Genomic DNA, 27,266 nt, shown 5'->3' with positions numbered 1-27,266 from the left:
AGAAGCTACCCAGTGACTTCCAGGAGTAAATATATATATATATATATATATATATATATTGCAGACAAAAATAAAAACTATGGTAAATGTAACATTCATAAACACATATAGGCAAAACTACTGAGATAAAGTTCCTAAGTGTTAGATGATATGATTTCATGAATGGCACAGAACTGATCTGAAAACTCACCTGGATGTGATTGGGATGGGATCTGACTTTGATATCAAAGATTCTGAGTCAGCAAGATCCACTCCTGGAATGATTGACAAAATTAAAGAATGTTATTACACAACTCGGGTTAACTACAGCTCTAAAAATATTTCATTCACATCTCAGTTAACATTCATTCATTTTTTCATTCATCATCTAATCCAGTGCTGACCATGAGGAGCAAAGGAGCCCGGGGTTAGGCAAGTTGGTCCTGACATTTAAGATGGGAGTGACCAGCCTCACTCATCCCTGAATAGCATTACGTGAGCAATAAACTCCAATCACCCCTTGGATATAAACCTGATCTGGCTCAATCCAACTGGAACGTCTTAATTACCGTATTTCGCGGCATGTAAGACACAGCATTGTGAAAGACGCACCCTAATTCTGGGAGGGCAGTTCTGTGAAAAAAAAGTTTGCCCCAACCAAGACTGCAGTAAGGTTTCTTGATAAGAGCCATTACCACACAGATACACACTCACCTTTCAGAATCTATTCATTACTGATCATCAGCCTTTGGTTTCTTTTTTTTTTATATACAAAGAATGGTACAGGAAGAGAAAACAATGCCCCTTCTTGACAAAACGTAAATGATATGAGCCACTATCACTTAGATACACATTCACCTTTCAGAATCTATTCAGTACTGCTCATCATCCTTTAGTTTCTTCTTTTATGTACAAAGAATTATACAAGAAAAGAGAAAAGAAAACAATACCCCGTCTTAACAAAACGTGACTTCAAACCACGAGGCCATCTCAACTTTGTTGATAAATATGTATCAGTAAACTGATATAAACACTGTTTTTAATATTTTATGAATTTAAAACCACAAATGAAGTCAATAAACTCTATTCTTTCATTCACTGACGAAAACATGAAGTACAATGAATGTTCACATCAGTTCATTTATCCTAAAAGAACCCCGTCATATTCCACACCTGTTACGGAATTTCCTCAAATTGCCTTGACTCAAGCACAATATCAGACTACTACCATCATTAATCATGCACTCTAACTAACCTGTAATTACCTCCACAAATAATATAAAAAGGTAGCACTAGTAAATGCACAAATTACAATGTTTCACAACCAAAGTTCAATATAGCAAGGCTGCTTGGGAACAGGATAGACAGCTGTTTTTACTCTCTTCTCTCAGTATCACTCCTTCACTGTCAGCTATGTTTGCCTTGCAGCATCAACAATTAAAAATGCATGCTTCACTGATCATAATTAACTATAAACATTCATTTCAAAACATACTAAGTATGGTGAAAACATCCATTGTTACACCTTAGTAACACTGCTGCCTCCCAGTCGCTAGACAGCAGTCTCTACCCCTTCCTCTCAGTATCACTTCCTCACTGTCTGCGATGTTTTCCTTGCAGCATCAACAGTTAAAAATACGTTCTTCACTGATCACAATTTACTAAAAACAGACATTCATCTCAAAACATGTCGAGAATGGTGAAACTATCCCTTAGCAACACTGCTGCATACCAAGCGCTAGACAACTGTCTCTACCCTCTTCTCCCAGTATCACTCCCTTACTGTCAGCTGTTTTCCTTGCAGCATCAACAATTAAAAATGCATATTTCTCTTATCAGAATTTGCTAAAAACAGACATCCATCTCAAAACATTCGAGTACTGTGAAAACATCCATTTGTGGTCTTAACACTGCTGCCTCCTAGTCACTATGGTACACACACACACGCACACATGAACACACCACATGCAACATTCGCTCGCCTCTGAAACATTTACATCAGTCAGTTTTGGAGTACCCAGTGTCTTTATTATATGCCAAACACATCAAAATGTATTTGGTTGTTCAATATAAATATCATCACTTAAGGACATGAAACATCTCAAACAATTTATTCATCCAAACATCGTCAGTGCAAGACTAAAGGTGTACAGCACCATTGATCCTAAATTTTCCATGGTTGCATCTGTCATGATCACCTAAAACTTATATTCACTTCATATTACTGACATGGTGAAAATTTCACTCGTCTTCAAATCCTGAGAATTCATCACTACTTTCCCCAAGTCCTGAAGCATCACTGGAAGTCATCACCACGGTCATCATCACTGTTTCACTGTCACTCTCATACAGTAAATGGTCCTCAGTACCATCCACTGAATTGCTTATACCACACTTCATACGACTTTAACTTGGCACTCGTTTTAACTGAGCACAGGCGATATTCAGACTTGGGGCATTTGATACAGCCCACATTAACCTCCTCAGTACATGTTTCCTGAACTGAATAAAATCATATGGCGAGCATGAATAAACTACTGTACCCTATAAAATACATTGCTGGGCTGAAGGGATTATAATAAGCGGATTATCAGTTCCCTAGCCGGACTCTTCCTACTCCTACTTCCTTAACTACACCCACACCAAACTCTCACCTACACCTTAGGATTCTGGTCGTTTCGGCCGTAACGTCCAAAATGGCAAACGACTTTACAACCTAACCTAACCTAACCTAACCAATTTGGACGTTACGGCCTAAATGATCGCCATTGCCGATCATGAGAGCTTTGCTTAGGCAGCAGAGATGCAGAGAGTGAACGTTGTCAATCATTCTGATCGCTTCGTCTGCTAAGAATACAGCAGAAATGGCGGACTCTGATATGAATGCCCGTCAGGCACGCTATTTCAGATATTGTATCAGTTATGCTACTCAGTGAATTTTATCCTATTTTCATAACAAAATACTGTAATTGGGTGTGCCCTGAGTTGCATAGACATTGCTGAAGTACTTCACTTGGCTGAAAAAGTGAAGCTGTAACTTCAGGCAGTACTGTTTAACGTTACAACTGTTTTTCCTGTTTTTCGCTATTGGTATAATAAGACTGTTCACTTTTGTGATACTCTTGTCAGGCATGAAACAAAATGTCACTAAGAGAAGCCAACCATGTGAGGGTGATTGAATTTCCATATGCGACAAAAATCAATTCTGATGACTTGTCAGGTTCGCTTGCCAGCATCTCTCCAGTATGACTGCTTTGCTAGTTAGTAAGTGGATGGCAAGCAAAGTGGTTATGATTGCCTTTCAGAAGGTTAGCAGACAGTTCACCAGTGAGCATGCTAGCTTGCTAGAGTAGGGTGTACGCTAGACGCTAACCTGCTAAGTTGCTAAACTGCTAAACCCCTTGACGGTATTGGCCAGTTGAGCTGAAAACAAACAGTGAATGCTTTGTATTCTTGATCTTGCGTGTTTCAATATCTGCTGCATATATACACTCACAAAATGTCACAAAAGTAACTGACCTAATTAGGGTTACTGAATTTCCATACGTGACGAAAGTCTGTTTTGATGACTTGGCAGTTTCACTAGCCAGCATCTCTCCAGTATGATTGCTTTGCTAGTTAGTGAATGGATGGCAAGCAAAGTGGTCATGATTGCCTTTCAGAAGGTTAGCAGACAGTTCACCAGTGATCATTTACGTTAGCTTGCTGGAATAGTGTGGATGCTAAACTGCTAAACCGCTAAATATCTTCACAGTGTTAACCGTTGAGCTGTAAACAAACCCGCGAAAGTTTTGTGTGTTTCTGATCTCGAGTGTTTCTTAAATCTGCTGCATATACACACTAGTGTATATTATTTTTAAAAATCAAATCAAATCTGCATACTGTAGAAAACTCCTGTGGTTGCTAAGCAGTGAGATGATCATCTTTATGAGTTTCTTCTCAATGGAGCCAAACTAACCTGCCTCAGTCTAGCGTGCAGGACGCATGGGGATATTTTAATGTAACTTTGAGACAAAAAAGTGCGTCTTACATGCCGCGAAATACAGTACCCTCTAAACTGCCAGGTGCCATAATTCAGTTATATGGTTACCACCCAGCATAGTAAATGGTTTCCTGGTGTACAGGAAACCATTTGGCTCATCACTCAGTGTAAAATTACCTGTAGACAGAAGGAACAAGAAAGAATGAAGGAAAGAAAGAAGAAAGGAAGGAAAGAAGAATAGGAGAGAGGAAAGGGCAGGCACCCGAGAAAAATGCTACATCGAGTGAGTGGATGGTGAGCGCCCTCACCTACCACTAATCTCAGTTAACTCTTTGATTAAACAGGAAAAAATATGCATTTTTGTCTACCTGACGAAGATCCCTGGATACAAAAAGTAGACACTTATCTCAATTATCCTACTGATCTCTTGAGTATGACAATGCAGAACATGTTCCAAAATACCCAATTCTTAATTTAACATTCTAAAAATATCCAGTGCTTGAAATAGCTATACTGTATCTAAATGAGGTTGTCTTGTCTCCCAATCACTGGCTGAAACAGAAACCACATCAATGCTGTTTCATAACATCAGCCAGGCATATAAAATATGACTCTCATTTAGAGTTTGTGCATCACTTGCCTCTGACATGTTAGCCTACTTTGATGAGTGGCAAATTACAGTCACTTTCAAGTCCAGCTGCATACAAGAACCTGTGCAGATCAAGTCTCTAACACAAGATGTGGGCTCACATTAAACAAAAGAAAGTCAAAGATGACGCCCACCCAATGGCTCGTCTGGTACGGAACTTCTTGGGACACATCAATTTCTTTGCTAGGTCCGTCATCAGATGAGTGTCCATTGCTACCACTGCCAGCTTCAGATGTTCACCATGAACATCAGTACATGTCTGGTGTGAGAAGCTCTCAGAGTGTCACTCAATTCTGTCAAAGCATGCATACCTCTGGGCAGACTAAATCACACAAGACTTTCACTCTTGGACCATATGTCCTTCTCCAGAGACTGTGATGCTCTCCAACCAGTGCCTCTGGCAGTGATGTGTCCCAATGCTGACTGAGTATTCTGGGAAATGCTCAGACGAATTTGTATCCGTTATGTCACCTCTCCATGCCATCCCCTGTGCTACACAGGAAACTGGTGGTGCTCACGACTTGACTGTCATGTGTTTCAAACTTGTTGAGCTTTTACTCAAGAGCAATTGATGTGGTACAGGAGAGAGATGGTTGGGTGGATTGTGTGTACTTAGACTTAGAGAAAGCCTTTGACAAGGTACCTCATAAGAGACTAATGTGGAAACTAGAATATATAGGAGGACTAAAGGGGAAACTTCTGGAATGGATGAGAGACTTTTTGAGAGACAGACAAATGAGGACAGTAATAAAGGAAAAGATGTCTGGATGGAGGGAAGTAACAAGTGGAGTCCCTCAAGGCTCAGTGTTGGCGCCAGTAATGTTCCTGATTTACGTAAATGATATGGTAGATGGAGTGAACAGTTATGCGAGTCTGTTTGCTGATGATGTAAAGATCTTGAGGAAGATAGAGGTTGAGGAGGATTGTAAAATACTGCAGGAGGATTTGGATAGGATACACAATTGGAGCCAGACGTGGGAAATGAAATTTAATGTAAAGAAATGTAAAATATTGGAAATGGGTAAAAGTACCAGGAGACCATCACTGAATTATTTTTTGGGTAATGAATTAATCACAAAAAGGAGAGAAGAGAAAGATTTGGGAGTGCTGGTCCAAGATAGTTTGTCACCAGAAAAGCACATTAACAAGATAGTTGGAGAGACTTATAAGCTCTTGACTAACATAAGAGTAGCATTTCATTATATGGATGAGGAAATGATGAAAAAATTGATAGTGGCCATGATCCGCCCCAGGTTAGAATATACAGCGGTAGTGTGGTCCCCACACAAAAAGAAAGATATAAACAAGATTGAGAGAATACAAAGAACAGCAACCAAGATGGTCCCCAGTCTGACAGACCTGTCATACAGAGAGAGGTTGGAAAAACTGGATTTGCCTTCGTTAGAGGAAAGGAGAAAGAGGGGAGACATGATTGCGGTGTTCAGGACCATGGTGGGAGTAGATAAAATTGACAAAGAAGATCTGTTTGTATGGGATAAGAGAGCAACAAGAGGACATGGAATGAAATTGAAAAAGTCAAGCTGCTTGAAGGATATCAAGAAATATAGCTTTCCTTACAGAAGTATAGACTTATGGAATAGCCTGGACAAAGAGATCGTCCAGTCTAAAAACTTAAACGAGTTTAAAGTTAAATTCGACTTATTGAGAAACAGCGACGGAAACCCACGAGCATAGTACATTCCGTGTATATCACAATTAGGTATATTCTTAAATATTTAGAACGACTTAGACAAAGAGGTGGTGCATGAGAAAAACATTCATGTGTGTAAAGGTAGACTTGATAAATGTGGATATGGAGACAGGACAACACGAGCATTGCTCAATTCCTGTATACTACAAATAGGTAAATACAAATAGGTAAATACACTGCCATATTGTTGAACACCTGTCTATTAGAATTCATTTATTCCCAGAATTGCTTCTCTTTGGAACTTGCTTCCCCAGATTAGTGTCCCCCAAACTTCAACCTACAGCACTTCAAGTCCAACTGTTACATATTTATTATGAATAGGATACACCTGTAATCTGGTGTATGATTTTTTTTTAAATTTAATTTCCTTCCTCTGTTCATCTTCTATTAAAAAAAAAAAAAAAAAAAAAAAAAGCATGTTCAATGGGTCTGTCCTCATCTGGATTTCGTTATCTTGATAATGTCAAACAATGGCAGGGGTTTTCAGTGATATGAAAGTCATCAGAGCAAGGAACTGTGGTCTCTACATCCGTCAGCTTCATATATTGTACAGCTAAGCCACAGAGCTTCAGATGACCCTGACATTTCTGTAACAACACAGTCAAATCCACAAGGGCAAGTCTCTCTTGTTCAGGAAGGAATTCAAGCTGGCAGTGTTTTGTATTCATCATAAAGGATGTCCAAAATGAATTAGCTACTTTTCCTCCTGGAAATATTTTTCTCAATAACAAAAATTTTGAACATCTGAGTAGATGCCCTTTCATGGGAAAACACATTATAAGTCAAACAGACTCTGATGGTAACCTCATGTTTTTAGTCTTCTCAAGTTAATTGCTTTGCATTCCCCACCAACGCAGATTCCAGAGTCTCCTGATATTAACCAAGAGAACACCACAATGAAGGATTGATGTCTTCACTGCTGAGTGGGTTAACATAGTTTGCATCTGCCTGTTGCCACTACTAAATATAAGTCTTCCTCAGAATAGTAGAAAAGCTCCATTCCTTCCAAGGAAAAACGTGATGCACCACTCTGACCATCTCTGTCATGATGCCTTGACCTACAGTTTTGGTGTCCTCGCCTAATACCTCTGTTGTAAGTGAAATTAGAGACATCCCTCACCTTACATGCCTAAGAATTTTTATATAAAGTTTACTCATTTTTCCACACACCAAGTGACTGAGGTCATCCTCCAGGGTGTACACTCAACCAGAACATGGAATGAGTCGTGATGGAAGGACTTTGGCACATTTTTACTAGCTAGAGGTTATCTGACTATTGCATATGCAGCCTTCTTGGATTTTCTGGCTGAACTAATTTCTAGAAATGCTTTCAACCAGGCTCAGTTTCTACACACTGCATCACCCTAAAAGATTCACTGAAGTATGAGTTTTGCATGATCATTCTGAGGATGTGATTCTTCATTATTAAACCTAGCACAAAACCTCTTCCTCCTGTGTAGTCACTAGCCAAGGTCCTTGCTGAAATTAGTCCTTGGCCTTCACCTCTATATACATTATCCATTAACGTGCCATTTCTTTATGGGGCTCTGTTCCTGTTGGCTTTTGGATTGAAAGAGACAAAATCTTGGAAATGATGGTGTTGACTAGGTTTAAGAATCTGGCACTTTTTGCTTGAAACATGAACGAACAGATTATACTAGCTCCACAAGTTTTCAAGAAAGTGAATACATCAGAAGCCTTCCACTTTAAATTTTGGCATATTCCAACTATTTTTTCCAACTCTGTCCCTCACCCCTTATCCCCAGTTTAAGCAACTGGAAACTTTTATGAACAGATGCTGACTAGCCCCAAATACTGCCCTCAGGACACAGCCTGATTCCAAGCAGCCATGATCCACAGCTTTGACTCAAAAGCTGCTTAGTTCATTTAGTGTATTGAGCTAGCAGATCCTGCTTTGACACCCAAGGCCTATAATGCTTGTAAATGAACATCTCTTCATTCATTACTCACTCCTCAACAAGAGTAAAATAATAAAACCCTTTAAGCATTAATCATCTCTCTCTTTAAGGTCTATTTGCAACCCAGTGTTAATACTGTATTGCATATGTTAGAGTGGATAGACAAAGAATGAGGAATATATTAAGAATATATGGAGTAAACGGGAAGTTGTTGAATGCCATGACGAGTATGTATGAGGGTGTTACGGCTGCATTGTGTGTGGATAGTGAACTGAGTGAATTTTTCAGTCTGAATGTTGGATTGAAAAAGAGATGTGTCACGTCTCCATGGTTGTTCAGTCTGTATGTGGATGGGGTTATAAAACAGATACAAGGCAGGGCAGTGGATGTTGGAGCAGCCCTAGTGAAAGAGGGCAACATCTGGAAACTTCCTGTACTGTTGTTTGCAGATGTTACTGTATTGTTAAGTGAAGACAAAAGGAAACTGCAAGGACTGGTGAATGACTTTAGGAGAGTGTGTAAGAAATGCAATCTAAAGGTGAATATTGGGAAGAGTAAAGTTATAGTCTTCAAGAGAAATGAAGTCACTGTATGTACAATGAGGATGGATGATGAGGAAATGGAAAATGTGAGTGCATTTGAGTACTTGGGTAGTACGATGAGTAAGGATGGAAGTTTGGAGGATGAAGTGCTTGAAAGGGTACAACAAAGAAGGATTGTTGCTGGGTCTTCGAAAGAAGCAATAAGAAAAAGGGAAGTAAGCATGGAAGTAAAAAAGTCTCTGCATGATTGTATTGTGATACCAACTCTAACATATGGATGTGAAGCTTGGACCTTATTGGAAGGACACAAGTCAAGAGTGAGAGTTGTAATAACAGGGCTGAAACTGAACAAATTAATCACTGGTCTGGCTGGGATTGAAATTCAGGCCCCCGCGCTTCATAAGTGCACACGTTACCACTAAGCAAAAGAGAGGACGGACCCCCGCTTTGCCTCTACGCACACCGGGCTTTTATACACCCCATTACACAGTGGATATGAGTTATCTGAGAAGAGCACGTGGAGTTACATGGAGAGACAGACTAACACATGAGCAAGTGAAGAAGCGTTGTGGTGTGGATGTGGATGTGATAGAAAGTGTTCAGAGAAATACACTAAGGTGGTCTGGCCATGTGGAGTGAATGGAGAGCTACAGACTAATGAGGAGGGTGTATGTGAGTGAGGTGGAGGAGGGGAGAAGCTGAGGAAATGATAGAGTAATGGAGTGGAGAGGTATATGAGAGAAGGGGGTGTAAGATGCGACAAGGGCATTGAACTGACGGGAGACAGGACAACATGGAGGCGATTTGTTTGTGGCCCCCCCATTATGGGTTGAAGCATCTGGCAATGGACAGAAAGACAGATAGATCGCTCTCTCTGCAGCATGATCCGTCCATTCTTTCTACAGCTGTTAAGAATACAATGCTTAGAGTCAATATGCAGTGTGTTTCCAGATTCTTTAAAGCACTTTTTATCAGTTTTTGTCAGATGGCTGTGGGACTGTAAGGCTAGTGGCACAAAATTAAATTTAGGAAAACACAAATTTCATATATATTATGCAAGTCAGTACAGTATTGTACTCTATCTATACTGTGAAAAAAAGATATCAATTCATATCTACACAAACAAGTAATTATGCTTCACAAAAAGTTTAATAACTAATACTTTTCATGTCACACTCACCTCCTGCCTGCATCATGCCTTCCGGAAATTCTGCATACTTTTCAGGTGGCACCTGCAAGGGTTAATTAAGATAATTATAAATGTACAACCCAATTTCCAATTTATCAAGAAGCTATTTCCAAGCCCTGTGCTAGGCATCCCAGAAAACATATCAGAATGCATCCCTAACTCAAAGTGAATGAATGCCAAGTTAGGTTTGGAAATGATAATGGGTCTAAAGATTGCATGTGTATTAACATGATCAAAAGTTTGCTGCCAACTTCCTTGCTGTCTGTGGTGACAGGAGGTATTACATGAAACATTTTTATGTGACAGCCATATGAAGCACAGGGCAAAGGAATACTTCTGGGAGGAGTGTGAAATATGGAATTCAGGATACAATTCTGGAAGAGTATTGTTGGCAAACTTTACTTATGATAGTACTATATCTTGTGATGGCCAGTCTTTTAATAATACAAGTTTTGGAATGAGTGAAGGAGGGTGCCTGAAAATGAACCCAAGATATTTAGTGTCCATAATGAGTGACTAAAATGATAAAGCTCATAAACATAACATAAAAGAACATAAAGAGTTTTTACTTGTGGAAGCAAAGAAGAAAAGTTAACATGTAACAGTATGAATGTTTAGTACAGCACTGTACACGTGACATGAATAATGAACTGAGATACTGTTATGCATAAGTTATCACAGTTTAGTGCACCCTACAGAGACTGGTGAAGTTCCAGGATTGGAACTCTTGTACATACTGTTTGCACAGTAATGCTCATCCACTCACTTGATGTACTGCTGCCTGTTTCTTCTTTCACCTTAAAAATTTTATTTCTGTGTTAGTCCTACTCTCTTCCTACTTCTCCCTTTCCTTCCCATCACTTTTTATTATGCTTCTTTCCACTTAAGGTGGCTCTACACTGAGTGACAAACTGATGGTTTCCTGTAAACCAGGAAACCATTTACAGTGCTGGGTGGTAACCATATACTGTAACCAGATAATGAGATGCTGTGTAGCCTACTATGGTGCCCTGGTTAACTGGCTGGTGAGATGTAAATGTGGCATCCAACCAAGAACAAACTTCCACACACTTCCCCATGCCTCACTGTGGTTAGGCATTGTCAGCTACAAAGGAACATTGGTTCACAGCATGGGACAGCCCTGCAGAGACAGTGCTTGCCTGTGGTTGATAGGTCTGCTTGACTAGACAGACTGGGGTGGATTAACAACAACAACAAAGTAAAACTACTTAAAATTTGCTCTCAGGTGCCTGCCCTTCCCTCTCCTTCCTTCCTCTTCTGTCTTTCTTTCCTTCATTCTTTCCACTCCCTTCTGCCTACGAGTGACTTGACACTCCCTCATTTGTCTTTCTTTCCTTCAATCTTTCCTCTTCCTTCTGCCTATGGGTGACTCTACACTGAAGGACAAGCCAAATGGTTTCCTCTACACCAGGAAACCATTTACTATGCTGGGTGGTAACCATATAACCAAATTATGGCACCTGGTGGTTTAGTGGGTAATTAAGGCACTCCAATTGGATTGAGCCAGTGCAGGTTTACATCCAAGAGATGGCAAGGGGTGGTTGGAGTTTAATGCTCACGTAGTATCACTCAGGGATAAGTGAGGCTCGTCACTCACATCTTAAATGTTAGGACCAACTTGCCTAGCTCTGGCCCCATACGCTCCTCATGGGGCAACACTGGATTAGATGATGATGATGATGAAAAAATCAGTTTATTATTTTCCTTTAAACTACAGATCTCTGGCACGTGTAGATTTGCAATACAGCATTAATCAAATGACGAATGGTTAAAAGCTGTGCCCGGTCAAACATTTGTGAAACAGTAATGATGAAAGATGCAGACTAGTAATCAGTGACCATAATAATCAGTGACCATACCTATGTCAGGTTTGAATATGAAAGTCAAAGCTCAGGGTCAGTGGAGTAAAAAAGAGGTCTTCCCTAGGCAATTGGCTAGCCTTCTTCTTGGTCTTTTTTAGCTTAAAACACTTTATTCCTACTTACAACGGATGATGTCAATGGTGTCATCTACAATCTAATAACCATTTCAGTATAATGCTGTCTTATTTTACTCTTGCTACCACCAGTGGTTATACATATCTTACCTTCTTCAATACCATTATGCTTTTTTCATTTTATTCTTGCTTTCTCTGTATAATTTTATTAAATCAAGACTTTTCAAACTGAAAAGGTTAGATATAACCTTCCCTAAATTATTCATTACAAGAATATACGTAAAGTATATGTTTTTTTTTATGTCTGGGCATAGGCTTTAACAACTCATTCCCTAAAGCTCAGCAATACCCCTACGTACTATACATCTCCATAGGTCACCAATTTGGTGCTAACACCCACAATCCATAATCAGTACATGCTAGGGCTGTCTCATACAGGATTGGTGTATCAAATTGGCAGGTCATATAATAGATTAGTAAAATCTACTTTAATGAATTCTATCTATCTACTATTGCCAGACGCCTCAATCCCGTTTGGGGTGGCCACAAACAAATTGCCTCCATGTTCCCTGTCCCTACTTGAATTTGAAACCACATCCACTGGGACACCAGACCACCTCTCTATTGACTCCCTGTAATGAAGGGGTTATAATTCTGGTAAGGGATGATGTTCCTAGATCACTGCTAGGATATGTGCACTGTCATTTATCTGTGACACCTGAGTCATCCCTTGAATCTGGGCAATGTTCTTTTTAGTTTACCCTTGCTGCTACTGGATGATTTTATTCAACTTTTGTAAAGTCTATCATAATGAAGAGGCTGCATCTAGCCCTTCCAGTTTGAAAAGTCTATCCTAAGCTGAATAAAATCACCACCAGGAAGGAGTAAAACAAAACAGATGTTCCCACACTGAATGGGCTAATAAAGAAACAAAAAAATATCCTTAGTCAACTCCATTGGTTGAAAGTGATAATGTGAACAGCAAGTACAAAAATTATCAAAATTCCAAACATACAGCTGACAAAGATGGTTAGATGTTACTATAAGTCAGGGAGTGCATTCCAAAATATCACCAAACTTTTCACACAACAGGTACTATAAACTGAGGGAAACTGGCAAATCTGCTTTATAGGTAGCATGCTGAATTATGAAAGCATGCCAACAACTGCGACAATAACACATTTTTATGAGCACAAACCTATAAAGGCTTGGCTTCGTAACATATTTACAGGCAGCAACAGAACTTTATTAGGCAAACTGTTCTGTACTTTACTTTGGACTTAACAGCTAATAGGGAAATAAATAAATACAGTACAAAATTACTACATGAAGACACTTTGAGGTCCCTCAGTTAAAGATCTTAGTTTTGTGTGGTGGGAGAGGGTGATTTTTGTATGATGGTGTAAAAGGTTGGTGTTGTGTGGTGCACTGTGTCAAGTAGTGCGATGTGGTTTCACCAAGTTGCCAAAATCTACAGGAGTGAAGTATCTTATGTCTGAAAAACATTTGTAAGACAGACAGACAGGGCCACTCTTACAGATGCTTCCACATCTATAAAGCAAGTTATAACAAGGATCTGCAATGTACATGTATAGGCATACATCAAAGTACAGTATGCTTGTACTGTTTGAATATATGACATAATAAAAACTGTGCCTATATGTTATGCAGTATACAATGAGCCTTTCGTTGTTATGTACAGTAAAAGTCCTCTAGTCCGACCACCAATAATCCGAATATCCCAATACTCCAAATTTTTCCAGGCGAAATTTTCTGAATTTTTCTGTGCTTTATCTAAGGATTTATCTGGCTTGAACTTGCCCTTGGACTTGGAGGTACCTGCCTGCAACTATTCATCTACACATCTATGCATATCCGGTGAGTAAAACAATAACCCACATCATTTTAAGTGTTTATTTAATGACTATGTACATATCTCTGTTTTCAAAGGTCCCTCCCAATAGTCCAAAAAACCCTCAGTCCCATCATTCAGATTACAGGACTTTTGCTGTACTTGGTTATAGCAGCTTTTGTTCTCACAGCTAGATGAAAATCTGCACTCCTGCCATTACTATGAATTTTTTGGCTAAAAATCTTGTTACTGTGCATCTTAGCTGTTTTCTGCCAACAATGATGGTGCAAAATCTATGGTTGCTGATGACTTTGAGGAATTCAAAGATGAGGCCCTCCTTGAGAAGTTAATCCCAGGTGGTGGACACTCCCTAGCCTCAGAACAGACTCCATTAAATTTTGGTGCAGATCTGGATAAAGGTGCGGAGCCAGGAATTTTTTTTCACTTTCTTTAACTCTGCGAGATACGGCGTTTTTATGTTGGGCCTTGGCGGAGGTATGCACTCTACTGAATGCCACTCTAGTTAAAAAGTGTATTTAACCACTCCAGTACAAAAAGTCTCCCCTTAGCTGGGATAACAACAAAGTGGAAATGGCATTACTGAAATGAACTGGCTATGGAATTACTGTACCTGACTGAGTAGTTATATTTCATGGTACTTCACAGAGTAGGAGGAATGTTACTTATCAGTGAATCTCACCTTTGCAGGTGGTGACAGCAGCACCTTGTCCCCAGCACACTTTCCTCTGGTTTCAGTTAGACTGGAGGATGATGATGTGGAATGAGACTGTCCTTCTACATAGCTTCCTCCACCTACTTCCATCTCCTTGCCCTGTTTGCCTTCCTCCTTCCCTTCTCCTTCTGAAGGACACTCAGACATTTCCTCTAGAATGTACTGTAAATCCTCCTCCTCCTCAATGCGAGAGGTATCTCGACCCTTCTTCATTTCCATTTCCACCTTTGGGGACAGAGGCTGAAGAGAAGTGAGAAACATTAATGCTGCATCAGCACTATAGTGTTTTTAAATTACCCTCACTAAATTATTTCAGATTAAAGGCAGATACATCAACAAATTCCCAAAAGCAATTCCCGTAAGAAAATAAATAATACACACACACACACACACACACCAGGAGAGAGGCAGAGAGCAAGGAAACCTGTCACCTCGCTCTGAACTGGCCACCTTGGCTGCAACTGGCCACACCCAAATAGTATCTTCATATGAGTCAAGCTCTGTACTAGGGTAAATTAAGTGAGGTTCTAATATAGTAGAGCAAGTATAATCAAAAGTGTTGTCCGAATAATAGAATACATCCAATTAGTACAAGAATCTACTGATACAATGCATCATCAGCTGGGTGTCGTCTGTCACCAGGCAGGTAGCAGACGGATGCAAACTTGTAAGTAGAAGTTATCTTTCTAAGCGAGAATTACTGCAAGATGAGCATCATCTTTAGCAAAGTGAATATGGAAGGAGTTAAGAAAAGGGATAAAGGCAGAAAACAGGATGATGATTTCTACCCAGAACTGACTGAAATGGAGACATATAATAAACTTGCAGAGAAAGTGGATAAACTGAAGGAAACTTTTCAAAGTTAAAGAGATGAAATAAGAAAGAATTACGCTTGCAGAACGAAGAAAATAAAAAATTAGTAAAGGAATTAAACAAAAAAGACACAACAATAGATGAGCTGTCAGTTGAGGTAGTTTCAATTAGAAGGAAGACCAGTGAAATAACAAGTACAGTTGTCAACCATGAAAGAATTATGGAGGAGTTCAGAAATGATACAGAGGCAATTAGGCAAGCAAGCAGTCTGATAGACCAAAGCAGTGATACTGAAGAGAAGATAATCCAGATGAATGAAATGATGAGAAGTTGCAAAGATGAAGTAGAAACTACGTTTGCTGAAATGATGAAAGTAAGGAAGGACTTAGAAACAAAAGTCGAAGATAAAAGCATTAGAAAGGAAGTGCAAGAAATCATTAAAACAATGCAAAACTGGTCAAAGATTTAGCATACATCAACAAATCTACAGTAATCAATGGTCGAGATGAAGAAGTAAGAAACAAAATTCTGAGAGACTAAATGGAGATGGTTAATATAATGAACATACTGAAGGAAGTATCAGAGGAAATCTGTGATAAAGGCACTGATGAATACAAAAGGCTAGGGTAATATGAGAGAATTAAGTGAAAGCCCCTGAAAGTAGCCTTCCAGACTGTGAACACTAAAAAATGCAAATAAACTCATGGAAAAAGAGGAATTCAAAGAATTGGGAAAACTAAAGGAGAAGAGGGAGGAAGAAAAAACAAAGGACGAGAAAAGATCAGAGGAAGAGGAGTGAAATTTTTTACAAAGTACTTGGAATGCAGGTACGAAAGTGGTACATAACAAACAGAGAATAAAAAGAAGGAAGGTAGTAGACTCAAGCTATGGCAATTATGTAAACAAGATGATTAAGTTGATATACTTAAATGTAGATGGAATGGTGTCTAAATTATTAGAGAATGAAAGACTATACCAAAGAAGAGGAACCACATATTATTTGCCTAAATGAAACAAAATTAACCCCAAAGATATCAAACGATCCCCTAAACACAGAGGAATACAATACATGGAGAAGAGGCAGAAATTAAAGAAAAGGAGGAGGAATTATAATATTAACAAAGAAAAATCTACAAGTCAAAGAAATAGAACTAGATATACCCTCACAAGCAGAACTGAGTGCATTAGAAATTAACACATCTGAAGGGAAAGTAACTGTGGCAAATTTATACATGCCACCCAAAACAAACATTTGGGAAACAGGCAAATATGAAGACTTGGCAGAAAGTACAATTCAGAGTTTAGGAGCATTACTACAGAGAATGGAAGAGGAATCTAAAAGAATTATATTAACTGGAGATATCAATACAAATATAAATCACAAACAGCTGCATGCCTTCTTCCTTAGGGTGCCTACAGGGAGAAAACAGGGTGAAAAATCTGCTCCATAAAGAACTGAAATCAATTAGCTCAAGCTTCCTGGAACAGAGCACTTTGATGCATATATAAAATTAAACTGTATCTATACCGAGATCTCAAAATCTGCCATCGGGTAACCAAGCAAAAGCAATTATGATGAGGTAACCTCATGGTCTGCCAACCAAAACTCAATGTGAAATTATTTATGTATAAGAAGTATAAGTGTGAAAGGAATAAAACAGGTAACCATAAAAAAGTTCTTACCATAGCTGAGGCAACACCTGGTCGGGGTAAGCACATATGATATCTCTCCTGGAGTGCATGAAAATAAATGATAATCATTATCTATCAACCATGTCAAATAACACACATTTGTGTTTGTTTGCAGGAACCATACATTACCAAATAAAGTGATACAGGTGCATCATGTGTCATTTTTAACCCATCACTGGTTGAGACAAGCTTACATTTTCCATGATCCGTCCCCTGGTGGTTGAGATGCAGATTTATGTTGTTTAAATCTGTGTACACTGGACAGATCTTTCTGAATGAAGATGAAATGGCCATGCTTAATATTCCCAGTCACTGGGGCAAAACTGTTCACTGACCTCTCTCCTTCCCTCATTCACTCACACAATTCATTCACTTGACAGCCTGCCTGTGCTCTCTCTCTCTCTCTCTCTCTTCAATGTTACACACAAGGCATAAAGTCCCGGTCAGATTATGTCTGTCCTAGAGTCAGCTGCTCTCGTGCTGACCTGCGACTTCAAAATAATTTTCTTTGATCAGTCTGTGTTAATACGTTTTTCGTGACAGGATGCTGGTTTTGATGTCATTTTAAAGCTGAGTAGTTGTACTCTATCGTAGTAGGTTCAAAAAAGGAAAAAAAAAAAAAAAAAAGTCAAAATGATAAGTTGAAGTTAGGCAAAAACCTAAAATTTTATACCTTGACATAGAAAAATATCTGCCAAGAATAAGGTAATAAAGATATATAAACCTGGTTTGAGCCAAGCAAAACTACAATAAATTACCTTTACAATTATATGTAGTTTATGGCAATTTATGCATGTTACTGTGCAGCAAAGTGAAAGAAAAGAGATGTACAGTTTTATATGATTCTCGGCTGCATATTTGCTTAGCAATCTTTTTCTTTGAGTGGTCTGTGTAAAGTACTTTTTCATCATAGAATGCTGGTTTTGGTGTCATGTTAAAGCTGAATGGTTGTACACCCACACATCAAAGTTTCTATACCCCCTAGGTGAAAGGAAGTTGAAGTCAGGGTTAGAGAGAGAGCAGGCGAACAGACAACTGTGAATGGGAGTTTGGCACCGAGCTATGAGGTAAATGATGAGAAACTTAATGAAATTCAATTCAAAACATTTCCATGCCATTCACCTGCAAAACATTATGGGTTCGTAACATACCTAGCATATATTAAATCACAGACTACAGTACTATGTTATCATGCATTCCTGTGAAACTGGTCCAGACACAACCCATCTGTTTTGGATCCTCAATATACATATAAAGCACCGAGCCAGTTGTTTATAAGCTGCAACTGGTCAGTGATAATTTTTGTGAATATGTTATTCTTTTATTTCTATAGCTATAATAAAGAATGATTGTGAATTTTATGCTGATTCCCACAGCAGCTGTGCGGATGGTAATGAATGTTAAAATTGTGTTATGTGGAAGAATATACCACATTGTGATGGGCACTGGAGAGCATTCACCAATAATTAACTATAATGAGATGAAATTGGAAGTAAACAACACAAAATATTATGAGACAACGAAGATACAGCTGTGGTATGCTGCTCTGCCTCTTTATCCAGACCTTAACCATTGTTTGACCTCATATGTGCATTATTTTCGTTCAGTCACTGTCTCTTCTATTACTCTTACTTCCCGGTATCCTCTTACTGGGAGCCATCATATTCCTTAGGGGGTTTCTAGTCGTCCGGTCCTATAACCCCTACTGTATTACATTATTTGTCACACCATCACTCCTACATAAACAATGTTAGCACAAGACTGCTGAATCTATTACTACCATAATTGGCACTGCCACTATTAACCCCCCTTTTCCCACTGACTTTGTCTAATTTCCCTCACAATACTACCATTGCTACTCCTACAACTAATCCACTATAAATCTGTATAATAATACATTTTTTTTTTTTTTTTTTTAATGCGAGGAAGAAGGAACCAAAGGCCGTGAGCCCGCAGTAACAGTTCCCTCCAAGAGAAAAACAAAATACAATAGAGAGCCAAATTCAAGATCCGATCATTTTGAGATGCCTGGACACACTGCGTTTGAAAGACTGGAGATCATAGGCAGCAGGAAATACAGACAGAGGGAGACAGTTCCAGAGTCGACCTGTTGCATAAATGAAAGACTGGGAGTAACGGTTAACTCTTGCATTAGAGAGTTGGACAGAAAAGGGATGAGAGTTTGCTGCCAGACGGGTGCTACCGCCCGTCGTAGAGGTGGAGGAATGCAAGCAGACAGTTCAGAGGAGCAGTGACCATTAAAGTAGCGATAGAAAAGAGATAAAGATGCAACAGTGTGGCGAAGAGACAGAGGTTGAAGGGAGTCAGTAAGAGGAGGAAAGTTAATGAGACAAAAAGCCTTTGACTCCATCCTATTGAGAAGAGCTGTATGTGGGGAGCCTCCCCACACATGAGAGTTGTACTCCACACAGGGGCGGATAAAACCACTGTATAGAGTCAACAATTGGGCAGGGGTAAAGAAGGAACGGAGTCGGCTTAGCACACCTAATCTCTTGGAAGCATATTTTACAAGAGATGTAATATGATCTTTCCAAGATAAGTCCCGAGTAAATGAAACCCCAAGCATGTTCAAGGATGATGCAGGATTAAGCTGAATATTATTAAACATTAGTGGGTATACCTGTGGAAGATTTTGTCGGGTTGATAGGTGTAAGGACTGAGTCTTAGAGGCATTAAAAACAACCATATTATTTTTACCCCAGTCAGAGATACGAGCCAAGTCAGACATTAGGTGTGCCATAGCCTCATCCCTTGTTTGTTGAAGTAACTGCTGAGATGGGCGTTGCGGGAACCGAATGGAAAGGTGAAGGGGGTGGAGTCATCAGCATATGAGTGGATAGGGTTAGATGTACAGCTTAGAAGATCACTGATGAATAAACGGAAGAGAGTTGGTGATAGGACAGAGCCCTGAGGAACACAACTGTTGATAGATCTAGGAGAAGAACGATGGCCGTCTACAACAGCGGCTATAGAACAACCAGAAAGGAAGCTAGCGATGAAGGCACAGATAGAAGGATAGAAACCGTAGGAGGGCAGTTTGGAAATTAAAGATTTATGCCAGACTCGATCGAAAGCCTTTGAGATGTCAAGTGCAATGGGAAAGCTTTTGCCAAAGTCCCGAAAGGAGGATGACCAGGACTCTGAAAGGTAGGTGAGAAGATCGCCAGTGGAGCATCCCTGACGGAACCCGTACTGACGATCGGAAAGAAGGTTGTGATAGGAAAGATGCCTTAAAATTTTTCTATTGAGAATTGACTTGAAAACTTTTGAAATACAGGATGTTAAAGCAATTGGACGATAGTTGGAGGGTTGGGAGTGGTCACCCTTCTTTGGGACTGGCTGAATGAGAGCAAACTTCCAGCAAGAAGGAAAGGTACAAGTTGACAGACAAAGGCGAAAGAGTTTGCCTAGGCAGGGTGTAAGCACAGAAGCACAGTTCTTGAGAACAACAGGAGGGACCCCATCAGGCCCATATGCCTTGTTAGTACTGAGGCCAGTGATGGCAGAAAATACATCAACTGAAGAAATTTTAATGTCAGCCATGAGGAAGCCAGAGGGGGGAAGTGATGGAGGAACAGCACCGGAATCGTCTAAGGTGGAATTGGAGGAGAAAGTCTGTGCGAAGAGATCTGCTTAATCAGTAGAATAAATAGCTACAGAATCATCAGAGTAGAAAAGAGGAGGGAAGGATGATGAGGTAAAGTTGTTAGAAAGATTTTTGGCAAGGTGCCAGAAGGAGCGGGAAGAATTCGAGTTGGAGAGTTTAGAGCATTTAGTATGGATGAAATTATTTTAGTAGAGCGAAGAACAGACTTAGCACGATTCCGGGCAGAAACGTAAAGATGATGTGATTCAGGGGTGGGTTGGCTCCGGTACCTTTTGTAGGCCCTCTCCTTGTTGCAGACAGCATTAGAACAAGCGTGATTAAACCAAGGCTTTCTTGCGTTAGTCAAAGGATATGAGAAAGGAATGTATGCTTCCAAGCCCGAGAGAATAACCTCCGTAATGCGCAAGGCACACTCAGATGGCTCCCGGCCATGGAAGCAATAATCATTCCAGGGAAAATCAAAGAAGTACTGCCTGAGAGCCTCCCACTCCGCGGCTCCAAAATGCCACAGACGACGTTTCCCTGGAGGGTCCACAGGCCGTCCTAATGTCTGTGTATCTGCTAACCACATTTTCCCTGTCCCACCATCGACAACTCATCATTAACTCCCTCCCTCCAATGCTACCCCAGTTGCACCCCCCTCTCTCCCAGCCACCATCGACCCTACTCCCCCCCCACTCCGCCACCACACTACCCTTCCCTCATCCCTGGGCCACCAGGCCTGTTGTCCACCCTTTACCAGTGAATATACATGGTATGCATTAATACAGTAATCCCCGCACTATCCAGACGGCCACTATCCGGACTCCCCACTTACCGGACATTGTGGGCCTGGACCTTCAGAACCCAAAAATGGCCAAAAAAAGAAAAAAATCCCTCCAAAATCTGAATTGTTTCCCACCCGTAATTTGAAATTGCCGCGCGGTGCCGAACAGCTGTTTACACCACGGCCCCTTCACCCCTTCTTTCCTCCCCCCTCCCCCCTCTCCTGTCAGGGTTGCCATTTGCTATTTTTAATAACCAAATGTGGGCCAAGTTGGTAATGAAAAATTCGTTTGGTAATGAACCAGAATAATGCATTACCAAGTGGATTTTTCACATGTATGAGGATACACAGGATGGAGATGGTGGCTTGTCTGCTCTCTCTGATTAATATGCTAGCCTACACAGCATGAAAATAATCAACATGCTGTTAATTAGAAAGAGAGTGATTATTTCCACTTGCATATATAATTAGTGAAGAATAAATGCTTGGTTTACAAATTTGGTAATGAAAAGTTAAATTTGGTAATGAAAATTGAGTTTGGTAATGTGACTGAGTTCCGATCTGGCAACCCTGATGCCCCCTCCACCAGTTACCGCCTAACTGCCACCATGAGTGGATGCTTATTGCAATGGATGCTGCACAAGCTCATTTTTGTGAATAAATAGTGAATAAACTGCAATACCTCGCCACTTGACCACATGGGAATTTACTGGTGGTTGAAACTGGTGTTGAAACTGGTGTGGTGCAATTAAGAACAGAATGTGCAGCTGTTAAACAATTATAACTCACAGTGCAATGAATTACTGTAAGTGCAGCACAACACTGGAGTACCATACGTGCTTCAAGAGCATTTTCACCACCGCCAAAGCCTTAGAGAAGGCGGCCACAGACGTGCTGTAAGTACCCTGTACACTGCTGTTTTCCATAATCACTTCTTATTCCTCATTCTCTGGTTCCTTTTCATTTATTTCATGCTTTATGTCCATTATTGGTGTGAATAGGGTCTTAAATAGGTTTAATTAGGTACTATGCATGTCCAGTAGGGAGTTATTTAGGTGGCTTTCAAAGTTAGGCTGGGTTAGGGTCCTTAAGTACCAGTCCAGGAGCCAGGGGCCCACTTTCCGGAGAGGATCACTTTCCAGACATGCCTTTGGCTCTATTACATCGGATAGTGGAGGGATTACTGTAATAGTAATAATTATAATAATAACAACAACACAGATGTGCAGTGTTCCTAACATTACATATAAAAACAATGTGGAAACCTGGGGTGTAGAATGATGGAACTGATAATGGAAAATACTGTAAACCCTTCATAAGTCGAACTTTTCGAAGATGGACTCTTCCGAGACCAGGTATGTAAGTAGGCCGAGATGCAGAGGTAGGGGAACAAAGGTGGTGCCAGGAAGACATGTGGCCACCAGTCTGCTGCTTGTCTGATTTTACTGGCTTTGAAGTTTCAGATTATGTTGAAGTTATGCAAAAAGTCAGTGAGAAGAATATTAATGAAGATGATGTTATCAGGTGGCTTGAAATGGATGCAGATGATCCTGAGTATAATCAACAAACAGAAGAAGAAATTGCTGACTCCGTGGCTGGGAAGAAAGATGAAGATGATGATGATGATGACGACGAGGAAGAGAACAGTGATGTTAGATGCAAGAATCCATACAAATTATCCCAAGTTTGTGAAGCAATGGATGTTGTCATATCTTGGCTGGATTATGTTATGATGCAGAAGCACAAAATTTTTATACATATGTAAGGGAGTTGCGAGGCTTGGTTATTCGTCGCCAGTATTCGCAGCAGAAGCAGGTGAAGATTCATGACTTCTTTAAGCCTACGCCAAGGCATCAGCCTATCCCTCCTCCTGATTCCAGCAGTGATTCTGCTTCTACACCTCTTCAGATAGCCAGCACTTCAAGTAGTATTGGCACAGACACCAAATAGTGTGTGTGTGTGTGTGTGTGTGTTTATGAAAACTGTATTTTGACTAAATGAAAAAAAAATGTGTGCATGTGACTTAGTGTTTAGTGATCACGATTAAAGTTCAGTATTATTATTACTGCAAGTGTTACACTGCAGTCTATTATAGTGATTACATTTAACTTTAATTCTTAATGTTCAGTTAAATAAATACTGGGTACTGTTTAGAATGTTATGTTAAATTGTGAACTCCACCACCTCCGTCTCCAACACAAGCTGCCGACGGGTCTGTACTACCTCTAACGAAAGGTAAATTGGGTGCCCTGAATTTTTTTTTTTTTTTTTTTTTTTGCTTTCTTTATTAATTTATACACTGTATATGCTCCTTTGCAACGTTGGGTCTGGTTAGTACTTAGATGGGTGACCGCCTGGGAACACCAGATGCTGTTGGCATCCCTACGTCAAGTGGGGTTGGTGGAGGATTAGTGCCCCCTCCCTGTAAAACAATTAACTCTAAGCCATTGGCCACCCCATTTGGGATACATGGCGTCTGGCAATGGATGGATGGATATGCTCCTTTACTTTAGTGTTGAAAAGACAAATAATAAGTATTGTCTTTGCAATTTGAGGGGTGAAAATCCATCTCCAACACAAGCTGCCAACAGGTCCGAACTGTCTCTATGAATGATTTTCTATCAATTAAAGGTATATTTAAATGCACTGAATTTTTTTTTTTTCATAACTTATTTGTTTATATAAGCTCCTTTAATTTAATGTTGAAAGGGCAAGTAATGGGTATTGTCTTAGCAATTTTCGGGGGTGAAAATTTGGTAATTCAAACCAGGGTAGAGCCAAATATAGTTCGACTTGTGACAGGTTTACTGTGTTAATTTTTCATTCATTCATCATTTAATCTTGCATTGTCCCAAGAGAAGCATAGGAGCCCATGGCTAGGGAAAATGGTCCTGACATGTAAGATGAGAGTGACCAGCCTCACTCATCCCTGAGCAGCATTATGTGAGCCCCACCTCTCCTTCTCCAAACCTCACCTTCATTTTCTAACTGAGACTCAGCTGACTGAGGCAACTGACAGCAAACCCTTTTCTGTATCCTCCTCCTTTCTCTATACTCATTTCAAAGCCAAAGGTGGCTGTTGTGTATATATACCCAACAACTTATCTTGTTCTCGTGTTCCTGAACACGATTCATCTGAATTCTCTACACTCTGGCTTCAGCTTTCCTGTCATTCTCTGACTAAATATATCTGCGCTGTTTACTTATCTCCTAATTCTACTGACTATAAAAAATTCCTTGACTATCTTACTTCTACGATGGAACACATTCTATCCATTTCTCCTTTCTCCGAAATCTCCATTCTTGGAGATTTCAATGTTCACCACCACCTTTGGCTCTCCTCTCCTTTCACTGATCCACCTGGTGAAGAAGCCTACACCTTTTCTATCCTTAATGACCCAGGGCAGCTTGTACAGCACCCTACCCGTATCCCTGACCGCCTTGGACAGAGCTCCAACATACTTGACCTCTTCCTTACAACTAATCCTTCTGCTTACACTGTTAATCTTTTCTCTCCGTTGGGCTCCTCCAATCACAACCTTATCACCTTAACCTGTCCTATCGCTCCGGTACAGCCTGTGGACCCTCCAAAGAAATGTCATCTGTGGCACTTTGGAGCCGCGGATTGGGAGGCCCTCAGGCAGTACTTCTCTGATTTCCTTGGAATGATTATTGCTTCCATGGCCGGGAGCCATCTGGGTGTGCCTTGCGCATTACGGAGATTATTCTTTCAGGCATGGAAGCATACATTCCTTTCTCATATCCTTGGACTAATGCAAGAACGCCTTGGTTTAATCACGCTTGTTCTAATGCTGTCCACAACAAGGGGAGGGCCTCTAAAAGGTACCGGAGCCAACCCACCACCGAATCACATTTCTTTTATACATTTCTGCCTGGAATCATGCTAAGTCTGTTCTTTGCTCTGCTAACAATAATTTCATCCATACTAAATGCTCTCAACTCTCCAACTCGAATTCTTCCCGCTCCTTCTGGCACCTTGCCAAAAACCTTTCTAACAACTTTACCTCATCATCCTACCCTCCTCTTTTCCACTCTGATGGCTCTGTAGCTATTTCTTCTACTGATAAAGCACATCTCTTCGCTCAGACTTTCTCCTCCAATTCCACCTGTGCTGTTCCTCCATCATTTCCCCCCTCTGACTTCCTCATTATTGAAATTAAAATGTCTTCAGCTGATGTATTTTCTGTCATTGCTGGCCTCAATACTAAGAAAGCATATGGGCCTGATGGAGTCCCTCCTGTTGTTCTCAAGAACTGTGCTTCTGTGCTTACACCCTGTCTAGGCAAGCTCTTTCGCCTTTGTCTATCAACTTGTACCTTTCCTTCTTGCTGGAAGTTTGCTCTCATTCAGCCAGTCCCAAAGATGGGTGACCATTCCCAACCCTCTAACTATCGTTCAATTGCTTTAACATCCTGTATTTCAAAAGTTTTCAAGTCAGTTCTTAATAGAAAAATTTTAAAGCATCTTTCCTGTCACAACCTTCTTTCTGATCGCTAGTATGGGTTCCATCAGGGACGTTCCACTAGCGATCTTCTCACCTACTTTTCAGAGTCCTGGTCATCCTCCTTTCGGGACTTTGGCGAAAGCTTTCCCATTGCATTTGACATCTCAAAGGCTTTCGATTGAGTCTGACATAAATATTTAATTTCCAAACTGCCCTCCTACGGTTTCTATTCTTCTATCTGTGCCTTCATCTCTAGCTTCCTTTTTGGTCATTCTATAGCGGCTTTTGTAGACGGCCATCATTCTTTTCCTAGAACTATCAACAGTGGTGTTCTTCAGGGGTCTGTCCTATTACCAACTCTCTTCCGTTTATTCATCAATGACCTTCTACGCTGTACATCTAACCCTATCCACTCTTATGCTGATGACTCCAACCTTCACCTTTCCATTCGGTTCCCACAACGTCCATCTCAGCAGTTACTTCAACAAACAAGGGACGAAGCTATGGCACACCTAATGTCTGACTTGGCTCGTATCTCTGACTGGGGTAAAAATAATATGGTTGTTTTAAATGCATCGAAGACTCAGCTCTTACACCTATCAACCCGACAAAATCTTCCACAGGTATACCCACTAATGTTTAATAATATTCAGCTTAATCCTGCATCATCCTTGAACATGCTTGGGGTTTCATTTACTCGGGACTTATCTTGGAAAGATCATATTACATCTCTTGTAAAATATGCTTCCAAGAGATTAGGTGTGCTAAGCCGACTCCGTTCCTTCTTTACCCCTGCACAATTGTTGACTCTATACAGGGGTTTTATCCGCCCCTGTGTGGAGTACAACTCTCATGTGTGGGGAGGCTCCCCACATACAGCTCTTCTCAATAAGGTGGCGTCAAAGGCTTTTCGTCTCATCAACTCTCCTCCTCTTACTGACTCCCTTCAATCTCTGTCTCTTCGCCGCACTGTTGCATCTTTATCTCTTTTCTGTCGCTACTTCAATGGTCACTGCTCCTCTGAACTGTCTGCATGAATTCCTCCACCTCTACGACAGGCTCGTAACACCCGTCTAGCAGCAAACTCTCATCTCTTTTCAGTCCAACTCTCTAATGCAAGAGTTAACTGTTACTCCCAGTCCTTCATTTATGCAACAGGTCAACTCTGGAACTGTCTCCCTCTGTCTGTATTTCCTGCTGCCTATGATCTCCAGTCTTTCAAACGCAGTGTCCTGGCATCTCGTACTGATCGGATCTTGAATTTGGCCCTCTATTGTATTTTGTTTTTCACTGGAGGGAACTGTTATTGCGAGCTCGTGGCCTTTGGTTCCTTCTTCCTCGCATTAAAAAAAAAAAAAAAAATTAAAATATGTCATCAGAGTAAAGAGA

The 27,266-nt window shown here is 40.4% G+C and overlaps 1 protein-coding gene across 1 annotated transcript in view; it reads right to left on the bottom strand.

The window, feature by feature from the left end:
- l(1)G0196 (inositol hexakisphosphate and diphosphoinositol-pentakisphosphate kinase) overlaps positions 1-27,266 on the bottom strand; it is a 475,031-nt gene that overhangs the window by 51,187 nt on the left and 396,578 nt on the right. The window contains exons 24-27 of the mRNA XM_080268869.1: positions 17,010-17,057; positions 14,481-14,753; positions 9,963-10,014; positions 191-254 (exon numbers count right to left, since the gene is read on the bottom strand). Coding sequence (XP_080124995.1) covers positions 191-254; positions 9,963-10,014; positions 14,481-14,753; positions 17,010-17,057 — 437 coding nt within the window. The remainder of the gene's footprint in view (positions 1-190; positions 255-9,962; positions 10,015-14,480; positions 14,754-17,009; positions 17,058-27,266) is intronic.

Source organism: Coenobita brevimanus, chromosome 30 (genome assembly GCF_032717465.1).
Source record: "Coenobita brevimanus isolate Jiangsu-jjx chromosome 30, ASM3271746v2, whole genome shotgun sequence".
Classification (NCBI taxonomy): Eukaryota; Metazoa; Arthropoda; class Malacostraca; order Decapoda; family Coenobitidae; genus Coenobita; species Coenobita brevimanus.
Note: the sequence above shows the minus strand (reverse complement) of the source record. Positions and strands in the feature narration are given on the sequence as shown.